The 15,590-nt window shown below is 41.2% G+C and overlaps 1 protein-coding gene across 3 annotated transcripts in view; it reads left to right on the top strand.

Annotated features, from left to right (window-relative positions):
• LOC126412139 (DENN domain-containing protein Crag) overlaps nucleotides 1–15,590 on the top strand; it is a 302,966-nt gene that overhangs the window by 36,324 nt on the left and 251,052 nt on the right. For all 3 annotated transcript variants that reach the window (XM_050081588.1, XM_050081589.1, XM_050081590.1), the window contains exons 5-9: nucleotides 3,523–3,695; nucleotides 3,907–4,130; nucleotides 14,615–14,740; nucleotides 14,840–14,984; nucleotides 15,110–15,285. In XM_050081588.1, coding sequence (XP_049937545.1) covers nucleotides 3,523–3,695; nucleotides 3,907–4,130; nucleotides 14,615–14,740; nucleotides 14,840–14,984; nucleotides 15,110–15,285 — 844 coding nt within the window. The remainder of the gene's footprint in view (nucleotides 1–3,522; nucleotides 3,696–3,906; nucleotides 4,131–14,614; nucleotides 14,741–14,839; nucleotides 14,985–15,109; nucleotides 15,286–15,590) is intronic.

Here is a 15,590-nt window from a genome sequence, read left to right on the forward strand (position 1 = left end):
GAAACTCCCCATCACAGCCCCGTCAGATTTAGTGGTAAATTGGCCTAGTGGACAGCTGGTCTGGAACTGGACAAGTATGAAAACAGAAAGAAGAGTGTGGAAAAAAAAGGCAAAATAGAACGATGAATGCTTCAAGAAGAGGAAGCACAATATAGAACAGGGAAATAATGAAATGGTGTCATGGTTAAGTGGTTACGGTGATGGACTGCTATTCGGGTGAGCTATGTTCATTCCTCCCTCCTGGCATTTTTTATTTTTATTTATTTATTTTCTGTTCACTTTATTGAAATTTGTGTCTGTGTCGTGGTGTTGTAATGTCTGTTTACAACAGCGAGATGTAAGTTATGGACCTGTAATGGCAGTTGATTCTGCACAACTACCCTATTAGCAGCTGAAAGGAAGTGGCTTTTGAATGGGAACCACAAATGTTTAGCGACAAGGTGACAAGGCAACCGAATCCTCCACCAGAAAATTCATTTGGTGTGTCGTACATGGCCTTACTGATAGTATGTGTATCATTTGATAGGAATTTCTTATCGACACACCTATTTGGTACAACTGGTAAGTGTCTGAGATATACCTCCTTGCCCGATTTAGATGTTTGTATGAATGTGAATGTGATCACTCCCAAGGAAACGATGAGAACGTAATAGTTTGTCATATAAACTGCAAGAAATGAATGCAACAGTTTCACAATTACACAGTTTCTCTGTGCTCTGTCAAAACAGGTTTTTAACCAGAATGAGACTTTCACTCTGCAGCGGAGTGTGCGCTGATATGAAACTTCGTGGCAGATTAAAACTGTGTGCCCGACCGAGACTCGAACTCGGGACCTTTGCCTTTCGTGGGCAAGTGCTGTACCATCTGAGCTACCGAAGCACGACTCACGCCCGGTACTCATAGCTTTACTTCTGCCAGTATCTCGTCTCCTACCTTACAAACTTTACAGAAGCTCTCCTGCGAACCTTGCAGAACTAGCACTCCTGAAAGAAAGGATATTGCGGAGACATGGCTTAGTCACAGCCTGGGGGATGTTTCCAGAATGAGACTTTCACTCTGCAGCGGAGTGTGCGCTGATATGAAACTTCCTGGCAGATTAAAACTGTGTGCCGGACCGAGACTTGAACTCGGGACCTTTGCCTTTTGCGGGCAAGTTCTCTACCAGGAGAGCTTCTGTAAAGTTTGAAAGGTAGGAGACGAGATACTGGCAGAAGTATTATTATTCCTGGACCATTCACTGTTGCTTCTATTTTATTTGTTTATTTATTTTTCCCACAGTTCAGTACACACACTTCCTGATTTCATGCTAGATCTTCTGTGTTCAGTTTTTGATGAGCTGTCCACTGATGCCTCTTACCGTTAAATCTGAGTGTATGTGATGGGGAGTTTTCCTTGTCAGAATCTGCCGAACAAGCACCTCGTAAGCCATTTCGTCCATGGATGATTTGCATTTCCTTAAGCTCTTTCGTATGAATCTGTCTGGCGTCTGCTTTTTCTATGTTATTTTCTGTGCTAATGCACAGGTTGCTCTGGATAGTTACTCCTAGATATTTTACGGTAGTTAGTGTTTCCAGCAATTTGTCATCAGTTGTATAGTTGTACAGCAGTGGATTTCGTTTCCTACTCGTAATGTTTTCTGGACGACCGGAGACTGTGTGGTACTGGGGTGCAAGACTCACACGTCTCTCGTGGGTGATTTAATTATTGTGTGCAGCCGATCTTCTTCTCAGGACAGACGGCTGCATCGATCTTCACAATGCTTCTTCTCCGAAGATTTCATGCTGGTTAGGGAAATGATACTGAACTACTTCTCTACTTTTGAAATGATTTCTTACTCTCAGAATATTTTCATATCAACGTCACTATATTTTCTTCTTCACAATAAAACAACTACATAAGTTTCACGTCTGCTTTCTAGTCTCGCAAATCAACCCTGTCTGGAAAACATTAGTACTTAACATATACCATTACAGACTCTTTTGGTTTCAATAACCCTTGTCAAAACAGTTCTTGCTCCTATCAAGTCAAATGACAGAGTATATGAGTCTCTAGATAAAACGTATTTCATTTGTTCCCAACAGTCACTACTATTTCACTGCCAAAGAATAGCCCTTGATTACTCCTTGTACTGGACGTACAGCTTCCAAGGCGTGCGCGGTCACCACTTGTCAGCGCCGATAGACCGCCACAACTTTAGTCATCTCGTAACATGTGCCCGTCCTGCACACACATAAACCTTTAAAATATCATGTGTTCGAGATGGTGAAATACGAGTGTGTCTAGAATTTACCGTGAAATTCTCGAGGCACTAAATTATGTATGCACAATATGTTAACACGTTCAGGGTCAACTGGCAGAAACTGGATCATTCATCAGTCTTTTGCAGGTGCTTTTTCAAATCAATATGGTCTTGTGGCATTGTTACTTTTTTGATAGACAACTGCATCAACTGCAAACAGTCTGAAAGAGCTTCTGACACTTTCTGCTAAATCATTCATATACTGTGTAACACATCTCTTCCACTGAACAAGTGCTCATAGCTCCTATGGTATGCATTTTAGACCCCATGTTTGTCAGACTTTCTCTCCATACTGTCTGCTTCTAAAATATGGATTCCTGCCATATCCCTGAATATTCCTGTCATATCCCTGAATACAGACCCAGTAGAGAAGTAATCACCATAACTGTTACATTTATCCCACTTTGAGACAAGAGAGTCAATGCCAAAATTATTTGTGGTTGCCATGGAACAATGATTGTACACAAGTGTGCACCTCTTCGTTCTAAGCAACTTTACATCTACAAATGCTTTTCTTCAGGGCTCCAAAAATATCGAAATCAAAGGAGGGGGAATTAGGACTGTATGGAGTGGAGAATATGTGTAAGGGCTTCCCAGTGAAACTCCTGCTCCTTAGTTGAAACAAAAGGCACACTAGCTTCGGGAAAGTCATAATGACCTTTTTCTTTCATTGCAAGAACACTCTGTTCATTAACTTTCTGGAACACAGCTCTACAATTAACACATGGTGATATTTGGGCACTTTTGCATAAGTGGAAGCACTGCATCAAATCCAAACACCTGGTACTGTTGACAGAAAGCATCATTCTGTTGCAGAATCATGCCCACCCACATGTTGCCAAATTATTGAGACTACACTGAAGAAGTTTCACAGGGAAGCCCTTACACATCATCCATACAGTCCTGATCTCCCCCATGCAAATACTGTTTTCAAGAACAACATTCAGGGCAGTTAATTTGCTTTGGATGAAGAGTTGCATGCCTGGGTGCAATCCTGGTTCTATATGTAACTGCTAACTTTTTTCCCATGAAGGCTTTTTTCACAGTGGGATAAATGTATTGACAGTTATGGCAATTACTTCTGAAATAATAAACAATTTACTTACTTTTTTCCAACTGCCTCGTTTTCATTTCATGGCCCCAGATATATATTTGTTGTTCTTGAGAGTTGTACTGACATGGAATAGACTGTAAAGTGGAGTGAAACTGGTGTTCTTTTTCAGGTATTTTGTCTCGATATCCATATGCAGATCGTCGAGATTTTCCATTCCCTCCATCTGTGCCAATGTTCTGCTTACCTATGGGCTCTACAATAGAATGTTGGCCAGTTTCAGCAACTCAACCACGGCCTGTTTTCTCTACATTTGTGCTTACAGTTTCAGATGCAGCTGAAAAGGTTAGTCTGAATTTCTGAGGTTTTCTAGTTAAAATATATTTAAATGGAGTGTGTTAGAATATCTTGTAGCATCATGCAAGAGTTGAAAAGGGTTGATGTAGCAGTGAGAAAGAACAAACATTTCACAATTATAACACTTTTTCTTCAATGAAGAGTCCTCTAACATCAGAGGTTTGCAAATATGAGTACATAGACATTTCTTGTGTTTCAGGTGTATGGATCAGCAGTAACTTTCTATGAAAGAATTCCTAAGGATGCACTTTCTTCAAAACAACAGGAAGAACTGGAGTTGAATGATGGTGATCAGAAAACTGTGAATATCAATAAATGTATCTGTCTTCTATCACATTGGCCATTCTTCGATACATTTGAAAAATTTCTTGGGTACCTTTACAACATGTCATGTGAAGGTTCTCACAATGTACCCATTGAGAGGTAAGTTCTGGCTAGACATTGACTTCAAATTACATTAAATACACTATAAAGAAAAAATACATTTGAATGTTCTTTTTTTGTTTGAAAATTATACCTGATAACAGATGACAAAAAAATTACCAGTCTAAAACAGAAAATGTTCAGTCTGAAGTATATGTTAAGTTTCAAAAGTGCTGTTTCACATTACTAGTCACTAATGGCATACACTCTGTACAGTACTGCATCAAACACTTGGTAACATATTTGTATACCATTGTCCAGTAATGGAATGGACCAAAGTGATAAGCAGAGTAACTCATTTGCAAAAATCCTGTGTTTTTCCCTTGACAGTTATTATTATGTGCCATACTAAAATTCTTTACATGCCATGTTTAGGGTGTACATGCCCCCCCAGACAACTGAGAACTTTGGGAAAAACCTGGAAATTTTTCACCTGGGAGAAAACTGGAAAAACCCAGAAATTTTTTAGAATTTCAGGAATTTTACATTGCTTAAGTTTTCAGTTAAATTTTTGTAATTTTGACTGGTTAGAACTGACATTCCAACAAAGAATTTTACTTTAACCTGCTACTGCAGAATAATACTTAGCAATGAAACATAAACAAGAGAACAACACAAAAATAAAATTTACATGGCAAAAAAAAAAATTGCGTCATTTACACTAATGAAGCATAATGCATGCAAAATGTCTGCCAGTAGCAATAAAGACTATGCAATGCTTTGTAATAACAAACTGCTTTTGATGAGTGTGATGTCACAACTGTTTAAATTAGGTTCATTTGAGCAGTTGCCAGTGGGCTCATGCGTATGCACAGAGCTGCAGTCACTTATGAACAGCACCTTCTCCCACTTTTGGCTACTGGAAATGTCACTATCAGCTGTAAAAAGCAGTATCAGCAAGCAAGCAGATGTTAGCTAGAAAAATTTTCCTGGTGTGCTCAAGCTGCCCGGTTTGCATGTGCACAGAATATTCTGGGTTGTAGTGGGGGTGGGCGGGGTGTGTTTATGTTTTGTGATTTTTGCTATTTTCTTTCCATTTACAGCTCTTGCTTCAAATGAAAACAAAATTGTGTTCTGTGACTGGGAGCTATCTAGTGATTTAAAATACGTTCACATAATTACAGAAGACCAAAATATGTTATTAGTTTCAGTTTTCTGAATTTATTTTATTTCCGCATTCTTGGCAATCAAGCATTAATACTCTTGCAGAACAATGAAGTTTTTTTGTCATTTTGCTAAAGAAATTTGGCTTTCAGTAATCTTTTCCTCAGAGCTAGTCAGTTTATTTTAAACAAAGTGTTTCATTCCACACTATTGGCTAGTTTCAACTGTTCACTCAATTGTTAGTGCAGGTTTTCATTTCTGCCACATATGACATTATGCCTTAATAAAGAACCAAACATGAAATAATACAGTACTGACACTTCAAGGAAATTGGGAATGCGAAGACCATACTGAAAAGGTTAAGGCCGGGTAGGGACCTACTTCATTGTGAATCGGACATATGAATGTGCGCTTTAAGCTGAATTATTCATTTTAGTATGGTTTATGAAATTTTGATGCTCTTGGAGTATTCTGTGATATCTTGTTTCTTGTATGACATAATGTAATATGACATAATGTAGAGTCTAGTTTCGAAATGAGTATGTGCCAAGGACTGCTTTCTTATTTTGCATTCGTAATCTAGATAGGATATGATAAAACAGTTGCCCTAAAGACAATAACTCTGTATGTACCCTACAAAAAACATGCCACAGTGCTGAACGGTGTCACATGATGCTCCAGTACACAGAAAAAATGCAACAAAAGGCATATGAGCAGAGCAAACATCAAGCACTGGCTACCTACATCATTGTAGCTGCACATATGCAGTAGCGCCTGTTTTGTGGCACTCATTGGCAGATGCAAATAGTGGTTTGAGAAGTTTTATTTTCAAAGTAAATTTCCTTTTATGTGAGATTAATTATGTTACATTTAAGGACCAGCCACTTAGAAAAATTTCAGGCCCAGAAGGGTCACTATTTAAAATTATACTGGCTCTTTTGCATTTTATACATCTTAAAGGGTAATACACCCAAAAAAGACCGGTATTATATGTGGAAGCTTAACTTTTCTTGTAGCTGTACTGTATGTATATTAATTTCAACCATTAACTTTTCCTATTTGTGTGTTTGTGCTACTAAACAGTGATGTTGCTATTGGTGGCTGAATACATCATTTATCTGTGTTATGAAAAGGAAAGTTGCTACTCAGCATATAGCAGAGATGCTGAATCACAGATAGCCACAACAAAAAGACTGTCACAAATAAAGCGTTCAGCAGTAAGGCCTTCATCAAAAATAGGCGACACACGCGCAAATGCAAACACAACTCTCTCACATGACTGCAGTCTTGGACAATTGAAACCACACTGTGAGCAGCAGCATTGGAGGCTAGCTTGCTGTGTTTTGTGGGATTCGTATTTATACTTTCACAATATGAAAATATGCAGCGTACATGTTGTTGCGCATAAAAGTTCTTTCCAATATGCATTGTTTCTTTGCTGGGTTTTGGTTACTAAATGACCCCCTTGGGGGTCCGGGGGTTAGAATAGGCCTGAGGTATCCATGCCTTTCATAAGAGGTGACTAAAAGGACTCTTGCACTTTTTGACCCTGTAAGTTCAGGTCCCATTTTATGGTTTGACCTGCCACTTTCCAAATTCTGCAGAAGTGCGGGCCATTTGGGGAAGGACGCCTTACATGGTGCATGAGTTATCTATTGTGCCCTTAGATTTGATCTCCTGAACCTCTTGTCATGACTTTGAATCTCCACCTGCAATTCAATTACTTGGGTGAGGACACTTCCCGGGGTAGGTCGTTTTCTTCCGTTGCCTCCTGTCCTCACTCGCCCCCATGACAATATTGGATTCCTCTGCACCCAATATCCAGCACGGTAACCAGTCTGTTGTGGTGGGGCCATCATGTACCTATATGCGGGTAGTACCCTTACCTATATGCGGGTAGTACCCTGACAGCACAGGGATCGCACTGCTGATGCCTGAGCTGTAAACTCCACACGTATGCCAAGGAGTAGATGCCTGTCTTCCTGGGGCATCAGGACTCCCGGCAGTGGCCATCATGCCATGTGGCCTTTGCTGTGGCTGGGTGGTGCCCATGGGGAGAGCCCATGAGCGGAGTGGGTGGCATCAGGGCGGATGACCCACAATGAAGCAGACTAAATCATCTCTTGCTGGTGACCATACGGCACCAGTAGTCTTTAAGAAGGGCAAGATCGAGTTCAGTGCTGACAGATATGGCCCTAAATCGTTTCCCTCCCTTGCTACACCATGGAAGGAACTAGTGCTACAGAAAGAAGAGAGCCATATTTGCCTCAGTATTTGGTCTGTAGCAGAATGGATGGGGACTCCTTTGTACCTACTAAGCCTCAATTGTTTGTTGAACATCTTGACGATAAGTTTGGGGAAGTGACAGTGCTGTCCAAACAGTGCAGTCTTGATTTAGACACCATCCTCAGCCCGATCCCAGGTGTTACTCGTTTATGACTGGCTGGGTGATATTCCTGTTTCCATCACTCCCCATAAAAGCCTCAGTATGGTCCAAGAGTTTCTTTTCCATTGCGACCTCCTCTTGCAGTCTGACGATGAGCTCCGTGCCAATCTAGAATGGCGGGGTGTTCATTTCATCCGGTGCATTTAGAGGGGACCCAAAGACAATAATGTTGTTGCCAGTGCCTTCATCTTGGCCTTTGAGGGTGATTCCATGCCTGCAAAGGTCAAGGTGATAGTTTACCACTGTGGCTTTAAACCATATGTCCCTCCCCTTATGCAGTGCTTTAAGTGCTGGAAACTCTGGCACACATCTTCCCGCTGCACTTCCAGCGCCACATGTTGTGACTGCAGACGTCTGCTGCATCCAGATACTCTATGTGCACCTCCTCCCTCTTGTATCAACTGTGGAGAGCAGCACTCCCCCTGCTCGCCAGACTGCACAGTACTCCAAAAGGAGTGGAAAATCATGGAGTACAAGACCCTGGACCAGTTGTCTTACCAAGAGGGTAAACGTAAATTTGAACGATTACCCCCCCGTTCGGTTGACATCCATATATGCTGCAGCTACATTACCATCACTGTCACAAGTACCAGTCATACCACACTCTGTGCCGTGAACAGTGGGCCCTCTGAGCTTCCATTTATATAAATAAGGAACAGGAGTGGCCCCAACATTGGTCCCTGGGGCACCCCCCACTTGACAGTACCCCACTCAGACCCCACATCACAGCCGTTATCAGCATTGTGAATAATGCCCTTTCACTGCCTGTTGCTAAAGTAAGAGTTGAACCAATTGTGAACTACTCCCCGTATTCCGTAATGGTCCAGCTTTTGGAGCAATATTTTTTGATCAACACAATCAAATGCCTTAGTTAAATCAAAAAATATGCCAAGCGTTCATAACCTTTTGTTTAGCCCATCCAGTACCTCATAGAGAAAAGAGAATATAGCATTTTCAGTTGTTAAACGACTTCTAAAGCCGAACTGTACATTTGATAGCAAATCATGTGATATAAAATGATCAATTAACCTTACATACACAACCTTTTCAATAACTTTTGCAAACACTGATGGTATAGAAATAGGTCTAAAATTATCTGCATTGTCCCTTTCTCCCTTTTTATAAGGTGGCTTTGTTACTGAGTACTTCAATCACTCAGGAAACTGACCATTCCTAAAGGAAAAATTACAAATATGGCTAAATACAGGGCTAACATGCAGAACAGTACTTTAATATTCTGCTAGACACTCCATCATAACTATAAGAGTCCTTAATCTTCAGTGATTTAATTATTGACTCAATCTCCCTCTTGTCTGTATCACAGAGGAGTATTTGAGACATCAACCTCGGAAAGGCTTTTGCCAAGAAAGTTATGATTTCCTGTAGAAACTAAATTTTTATTTAATTCACCAGCAATGCTTAGAAAAGATTGTTGAATACTGATTTATCAGTAACAGAAATATTTTTACTGCGAACTGACTTGATATCGTCGACCTTGTGCTGCTGACCAGACACTTCCTTCACAACACCGAGCGAGGTGGCGCAGTGGTAGCACACTGGACTCGCATTTGGGAGGACGACTGTTCAATCCCGTCTCCAGCCATCCTGATTTAGGTTTTCCGTGATTTCCCTAAATCGTTTCAGGCAAATGCAGGGATGGTTCCTTTGAAAGGGCACGGCCGATTTCCTTCCCAATCCTTCCCTAACCCGAGCTTGCGCCCCGTCTCTAATGACCTCGTTGTCGACGGGATGTTAAACACTAACCTAACCTTCCTTCACAACTGACCATATTGTATTAATTTTATCCTGTGAACTTAGCTATCCTATTTGCGTACCACATACTCTCTGCCTTCCTAATAACATTTTAAGCACCCTACAATACTGTTTGTAATGGGCTATTGTAGCTTGATTGTGACAACTTCTAACATTTTGATATAATTCCTGCTTTGTTCTACATGATATCCTTATCCCACTAGTCAGCCACCCCAGGCAGCCCATTACTACTAGTACCCCATTTAGAATGTTCTAGTGGAAAGCAACTCTCAAAGAGCATGAGAAATGTGTTAAGAAAAGCATTGTATTTATCATCTATGTTATTGGCACTATAAACATCCTGCCACTCTTGTTCCTTGACAAGGTTTAAAAAACTCTCTATTGCTGTTGGATTAACTTTCCTACGTAGTTTGTAATTAAATATGACATTGGTTTGAGTACAAAAGCCTTTTAGTGTTAAAATTTGTGCATCATGGTCTGAAAGGCCATTCATGCTTTTACTAACAGAATGCCCATCTAATAATGAAGAATGAATAAATATAGTGTCTATGGCTGTGCTACTGTTCCCCTGCACCGAAGTTGGTTAAAACACAGTCTGCATCAGATAATATGAATTTAGATCTATCAACATCATTTTTCTTGGATCATCATATACAAAATTTATGTTGAAGTCACCACATATAATTAGTTTCTGGAACTTCCCAAAAAGTGAATCAAGAACCCACTCTAGCTTGAGCAGAAATGCTCTGAAGTCGGAGTTAGGGGACCTATAAACAACAACAATTAGAAGTTTAGTTTCACTAATGCTCGACGACCACTCACGTACACCTCTATGGTGTACACCTAGGCCGTAGATCCGTCTGGACCTTTCACATGGTTCTAAGGACTCAGTTAACCCCACAGCTCTCTGCTGTCATTTCCTCTCAATTCTTGACATGTACCGGGACCATGAAGTGGTTTACACCAACGGCTCGATGGCTGATGGTCATGTTGGTTTCGCGTATGTTCATGGAGGACATATTGAACAACTCTCCTTGCCAGATGGCTGAGTGTTTTCACTGCAGAGCTGGCAGCCATTGCTCGTGCTCTTGAGGGCATCCACTCATGCCCTGGCAAGTCATTTCTTCTCTGTACTGACTCCTTGAGCAGCCTACGAGCTATCGACCAGTGCTACTCCTGCCATCCTTTGGTAGCAACCATCCAGGAGTCCATCTACACCCTGGAATGGTTCAGTCATTCCGTGGTGTTTGTGTGGACCCCAGGCCACGCCAGAATCCCAGGAAATGAACGTGCCAACAGGCTACTCTGAAACCGCTTCTGGAGATTGGCATCCCCGTAACTGACCTGCGATAATTATTACGCTGCAGGGTTTTTCAGCTTTGGGAGGCAGAATGGCATAATCTCAGTACGCACAACAAACTGCATGCCACTAAGAAGACTAAGACTGTGTGGAGTCCTCCATGTGGGTCTCTTGCATGGACGCTGTGGTTCTCTGACAGCTCCATATTGGCTATACATGACTACCTCCTCTGTCACGAAGACCCATCTCGGTATCACTGTGGCTCACATATGACTGTCGTCCGCATCTTGCTGGACTGCCCACCTTTAGCCCCTCTGCAGCGGACTTTTAACCTTCCCAGCACCGTATGTTCGGTGTTGGGCGACAATGCCTCAACAGCAGATTTAGTTTTATATTTTATTCGTGATGGGTTTTTTTATCGTACCATCTAAGGGTGGGCATTTAGCCTTCTCTCTGAGTCCACCACCCTCCCTCCGTTTTAACTCTGTCGGACTTTCTTTGCATTTGTTTGTCTTGGTGGTCGTCTTTTCCCTACATGTGTTCGCCTTGACTTATTGGGGTGGACATTTTAATGTGTTGCAAAGTGGCTGGCTCATCCTCTTTTATTATTGTAATCAGCCAGCCCAGACCATGTGCTCTATGGTTTTAATACCTTCTTCTACTTTTCCTTGTGGTGTAAGTTTTCCCCATTTTTTTGTTCGTTCCATTCGTTTTCTTTTTAGGTGTGGTTCCCCATTCCTTTTCCCCCTTTTACTTTCTCAAACATACATTGGGTTTTTTTGTACCTTGAGCCTTGCTCGCGTCAGGAATAAGGGACTGATGACCCTTTATACCCCAAACAAATCAATCAACCAACCAACCAACCAACCAACCAACCAACCAACCAACCAGTCGTTCCCTAAATGGCTGAGAAGTTCTAAGCTGCTGAGTAAAAATTTTAACATTCAAAAGATTGATACATTTTACAATTCCGAGGGGAAGTATACTATCACTTGAACATGGAAAAAATGTATTTTCACCCGGGAAAATGTATATTTTTAGCCAGAAAAATTTGTATTTTCACCCAGGAAAAGTGTATTTTTAACTGGGAAATCCACAGAAAACCCAGAAATTTTTCTGTTGTTGGAAACAGACAAAAATAAGGAAAGGCAGTCACTCAATGTCAGCAGACTGATTGGTGTGACATGGAGAAATGTAACTGATCAGGAACTCACCCTGACTCTTACATTGTTAGCTTTTTGTAGTCAGTCTCTCTCTCTCTCTCTCTCTCTCTCTCTCTCTCTCTCTCTCTCTCTCTCTCTCTCTCTCTCTCTCTCTCTCACACACACACACACACACACACACACACAAATTACACTGTCTGTTAAAGAGCAGTTTCGGAAGCATTGGGGGTAGAGTAGTTTGGCAACTGGAATTGAAGGGTAAGTGTAGGGAAGTAGTGGGTAGCAGCAGAGTAGTCAGAAAGCTGTTATTGAATTGTCAGTCTCAAAATGAGAATAAGTTACAATAAACATTATGAAATTGCAAGAGAGATAAGCAAATGTTCTGGCACAGAAGGAGCCATGGGGAAAGAGTAAGTGAAAAGAGACCTGAAGAGCATTAGAAGAACATATGTGGAAACACACAAATGCTGAGAGAAGGGGACCTGGTTGAGCACAGATACTGGAAGGAAGTTCCAAAGACAAGGGTGTCCTGAAAAGTTTACCCTTGCCACCCACTAAAGTATCCATTGTGAGATGGTGCTCAGAGAAAACTAAAAGTTACCCGAGTAGCATTGACCAATGGAAGTTTATTTCTATGAAGAATCACAAGAAATATGAACATCAGAAAACCTATTCTCTATGACAAAAATGTAATAATTTTCTTGACCTGATAGAAGAATTGTCACTCTATCAAACACAGTCCCAGGAAGACGCGAGAGAAAGCACACAGTTTGTCACCATAGGTTACACTTCCGTAGGCTTGGTAGGAATTGGTCAGTGTAACAATCTGTTGTTGCTGTGGCATAGTCCTAGGCCTAGTCCTGATCTTGATGCGCAGTACCGGAGACTCATCATACATCAATCGAATTCACGATTGCTTTTAGATTTGGCGTCAGACTCCTATTCAGAGTTCTATATTCCAACATAATTGTTGTAGAGGAGTGTGACAATAAAGTAAGTTAAATGTTTATTTGACACTACCATAGTGAAACCACAGTCACAGTTCCATGACTGTGGCTTGACTATTGTATTGTCAAATAAACATTTAACAGATATTCAGACTGCAGAAGAGCTGCAGGCAGCTGTCCTATAAAGGCCACCTGGAGTATGGATACCAGGAAGTGGCTGGCATCACAGGTCTTCACAGATGTGAGAAGAGCCAGCTGTGTCCAGTGATCGTAGCACCCTCACTACTGCAGCTAATGTCTCAGTGCAGTGGAGCAGCATCAGCTGCAGGCATCTGGCATGGCAGCAACCTGCAGGGCAATGCTGTGTGGCATGTGTGCTGGGTCATGAGGCACCAGCCTTCCACTGCACTGCTCTTCCTTTTGACCGATCTCTGTGTGTAAACAGTGGCCATGGCATAGGCAACAGCCAAGGACATTCATTCCTCTTCCCTTTGGAGGGATATGGTGAAGCCATCTCTATGCATAGATAGCTGCCATGGCAGAGGTGATAGTCAAGGACATAGTGGGAATCAATGCCTTGGAGGACTGAATAAGGTCCCAAGATATGTTTCAGAGGTGATTTAAACAAATTTAAAAAATTCTGATTAAAGATACATGCTGATATGTGACTTCGTTAGCCACATTCCTTTATTTTTTTATTTCTTTATTAGGCGAGGTGCCAAATATGAACAGAAAATTCATGCTGAATAAGAGAGCACACTGTAGTACAGAGCCACAAGATGGGCAGATTGTTTCAGCAATATGTGTACAGTAGTTGTGTATGTTGTGTTATGTCCGCACTATAACACAACAAATATTCCGTGATAACCAAATTTATTTGACCTTCTGTCACTCAAAACAAAACTTAAGTTCGACTACACAACACTTCGCTGGCTGTAGCGCCAAGGAGAAATCAGAGTCACTAGTAGAGAATACAAGTCCAAAACACTGCCAACCAGTCGATACCGACGCATCGCAAGTTTCCAGCCAGGGAGGCAACAGTACGGTTCAGTCGTCGTGAATCCAGCAGCCGGAACTGGTTAAACAGGCTCAGGGAGCTCGCTTAAATCTGCAGGTCCGGTCAATCAGTGTGTTGGTAGATGGCGCCCTTATACGGTTGCTCACTCTGGTGGCAAGGGCAGTGCCGCCAGGGTAATCAGTATCGATAGTGGTGTGTACGCTGCTGCTAACCTCGCGACAACGCGTTCACTTGCGCCAGTTGTTGACATCGTGTGCGGCACCAGCGGTACTCGCTGTGTGCTGCGCGTGTTGTAGCACGCCGCACCGAGTTGACGGCTGCTGTGCGGCGGCCGATACGACAGTGTAGTATCAGAATTACCAACAGCAATGATGTTTTTTCTTACGTTTTGTCTACATTACAATAAATTCCTTTCTTTTAGATATTTCATATTTTCATACAATGAGTAAAAAAATTATGATAAGCAGTTGTGTGCCATTACTTAATGCATTGTTTATACTTACCTTGATCCTGGCAGACTTTTTTTTATTGATTTCCTTATGAGCTGCAGCTTGCCCTCGAATACTGTGTGCCATTCCTAATACATCCCTACAGTTTTCATTTCCTCTAACATTTTTCTTTTAATTTCCCAGATGAATCTAGAAATGTTGTTATTATCTATAAGCACTTATTTCTCTATTTTTGCTTGTTAAGTAGGAATATATTGTATTTATATTAATTGAAATATGTTTAGGTACATATCATATTTCTTGGAAGACATTCCATTTCCATCCCCTCAGAGGCCACGAATTCTGATACAGCTTTCAGCTTCTGACCGTCTTGTACTGACACAGCCAGAAGATCTTCCACTTCCCAGAAGGTATGGTAGCAGACTTCAGTATTATGGTTGCTTATTTATGTATATGTTTACTCTTTTGAAAAGCATCACGTATTCTTCAACTTAAATATTATTTTTCAGTGGTGCAGGATTTAGAGAACTTTTGATGAGCCTGGGACCTGATAATTGCCTTCTTGTTTTGCTGTTGGCACTAACAGAACAGAAACTTTTGGTGCATTCTCTTAGGCCTGATGTATTAACAGCAGTAGCTGAAGCGATTTCTATGGTATGTGCTATGCAATTTCATTTGCAGTCTTGTGCTAAATAATTGTAAAATATATAAATAGGATATTATTTTGTTTCTTTTCTTGCTAACATTACTACCTTCTCACTTTTTTTTTTTTTTTACAGATAATTTTTCCTTTCAAGTGGCAGTGTCCATATATACCTCTTTGTCCACTTGGTTTGGCAGAAGTTCTTCATGCTCCACTTCCATTCCTTATTGGAGTGGATTCAAGATTTTTTGATCTCTACGATCCACCAGTAGATGTTAATTGTGTTGATCTTGATACTGTCAGCATATCAGTGTAAGTTGGATATGATAGTGTTGTTGTACAATGATGATTTATCTCGTATGTGCTCAAGCTGTGTACTGCATCAGAGAGTCTAGTGCAGATTATCATACTCTCCGTAAACTGATTTAAATGTAATATCATAATCACTGAGTGATCCTGTTTCAATGACATGCATATATGTAATAAAACATAAAAGACGACTCACCACAATGTAGTTAAAAGACCGTTTCAGAGGAAGGTGATCACCCCTTAATGACAGTCAACAGGCCATGGGATTAACTCACATGTACTTCTTCTGTGACATGTACTGCTTGTGT

The sequence above is a fragment of the Schistocerca serialis genome, chromosome 7, assembly GCF_023864345.2.
Source record: "Schistocerca serialis cubense isolate TAMUIC-IGC-003099 chromosome 7, iqSchSeri2.2, whole genome shotgun sequence".
In the NCBI taxonomy this organism is placed as follows: Eukaryota; Metazoa; Arthropoda; class Insecta; order Orthoptera; family Acrididae; genus Schistocerca; species Schistocerca serialis.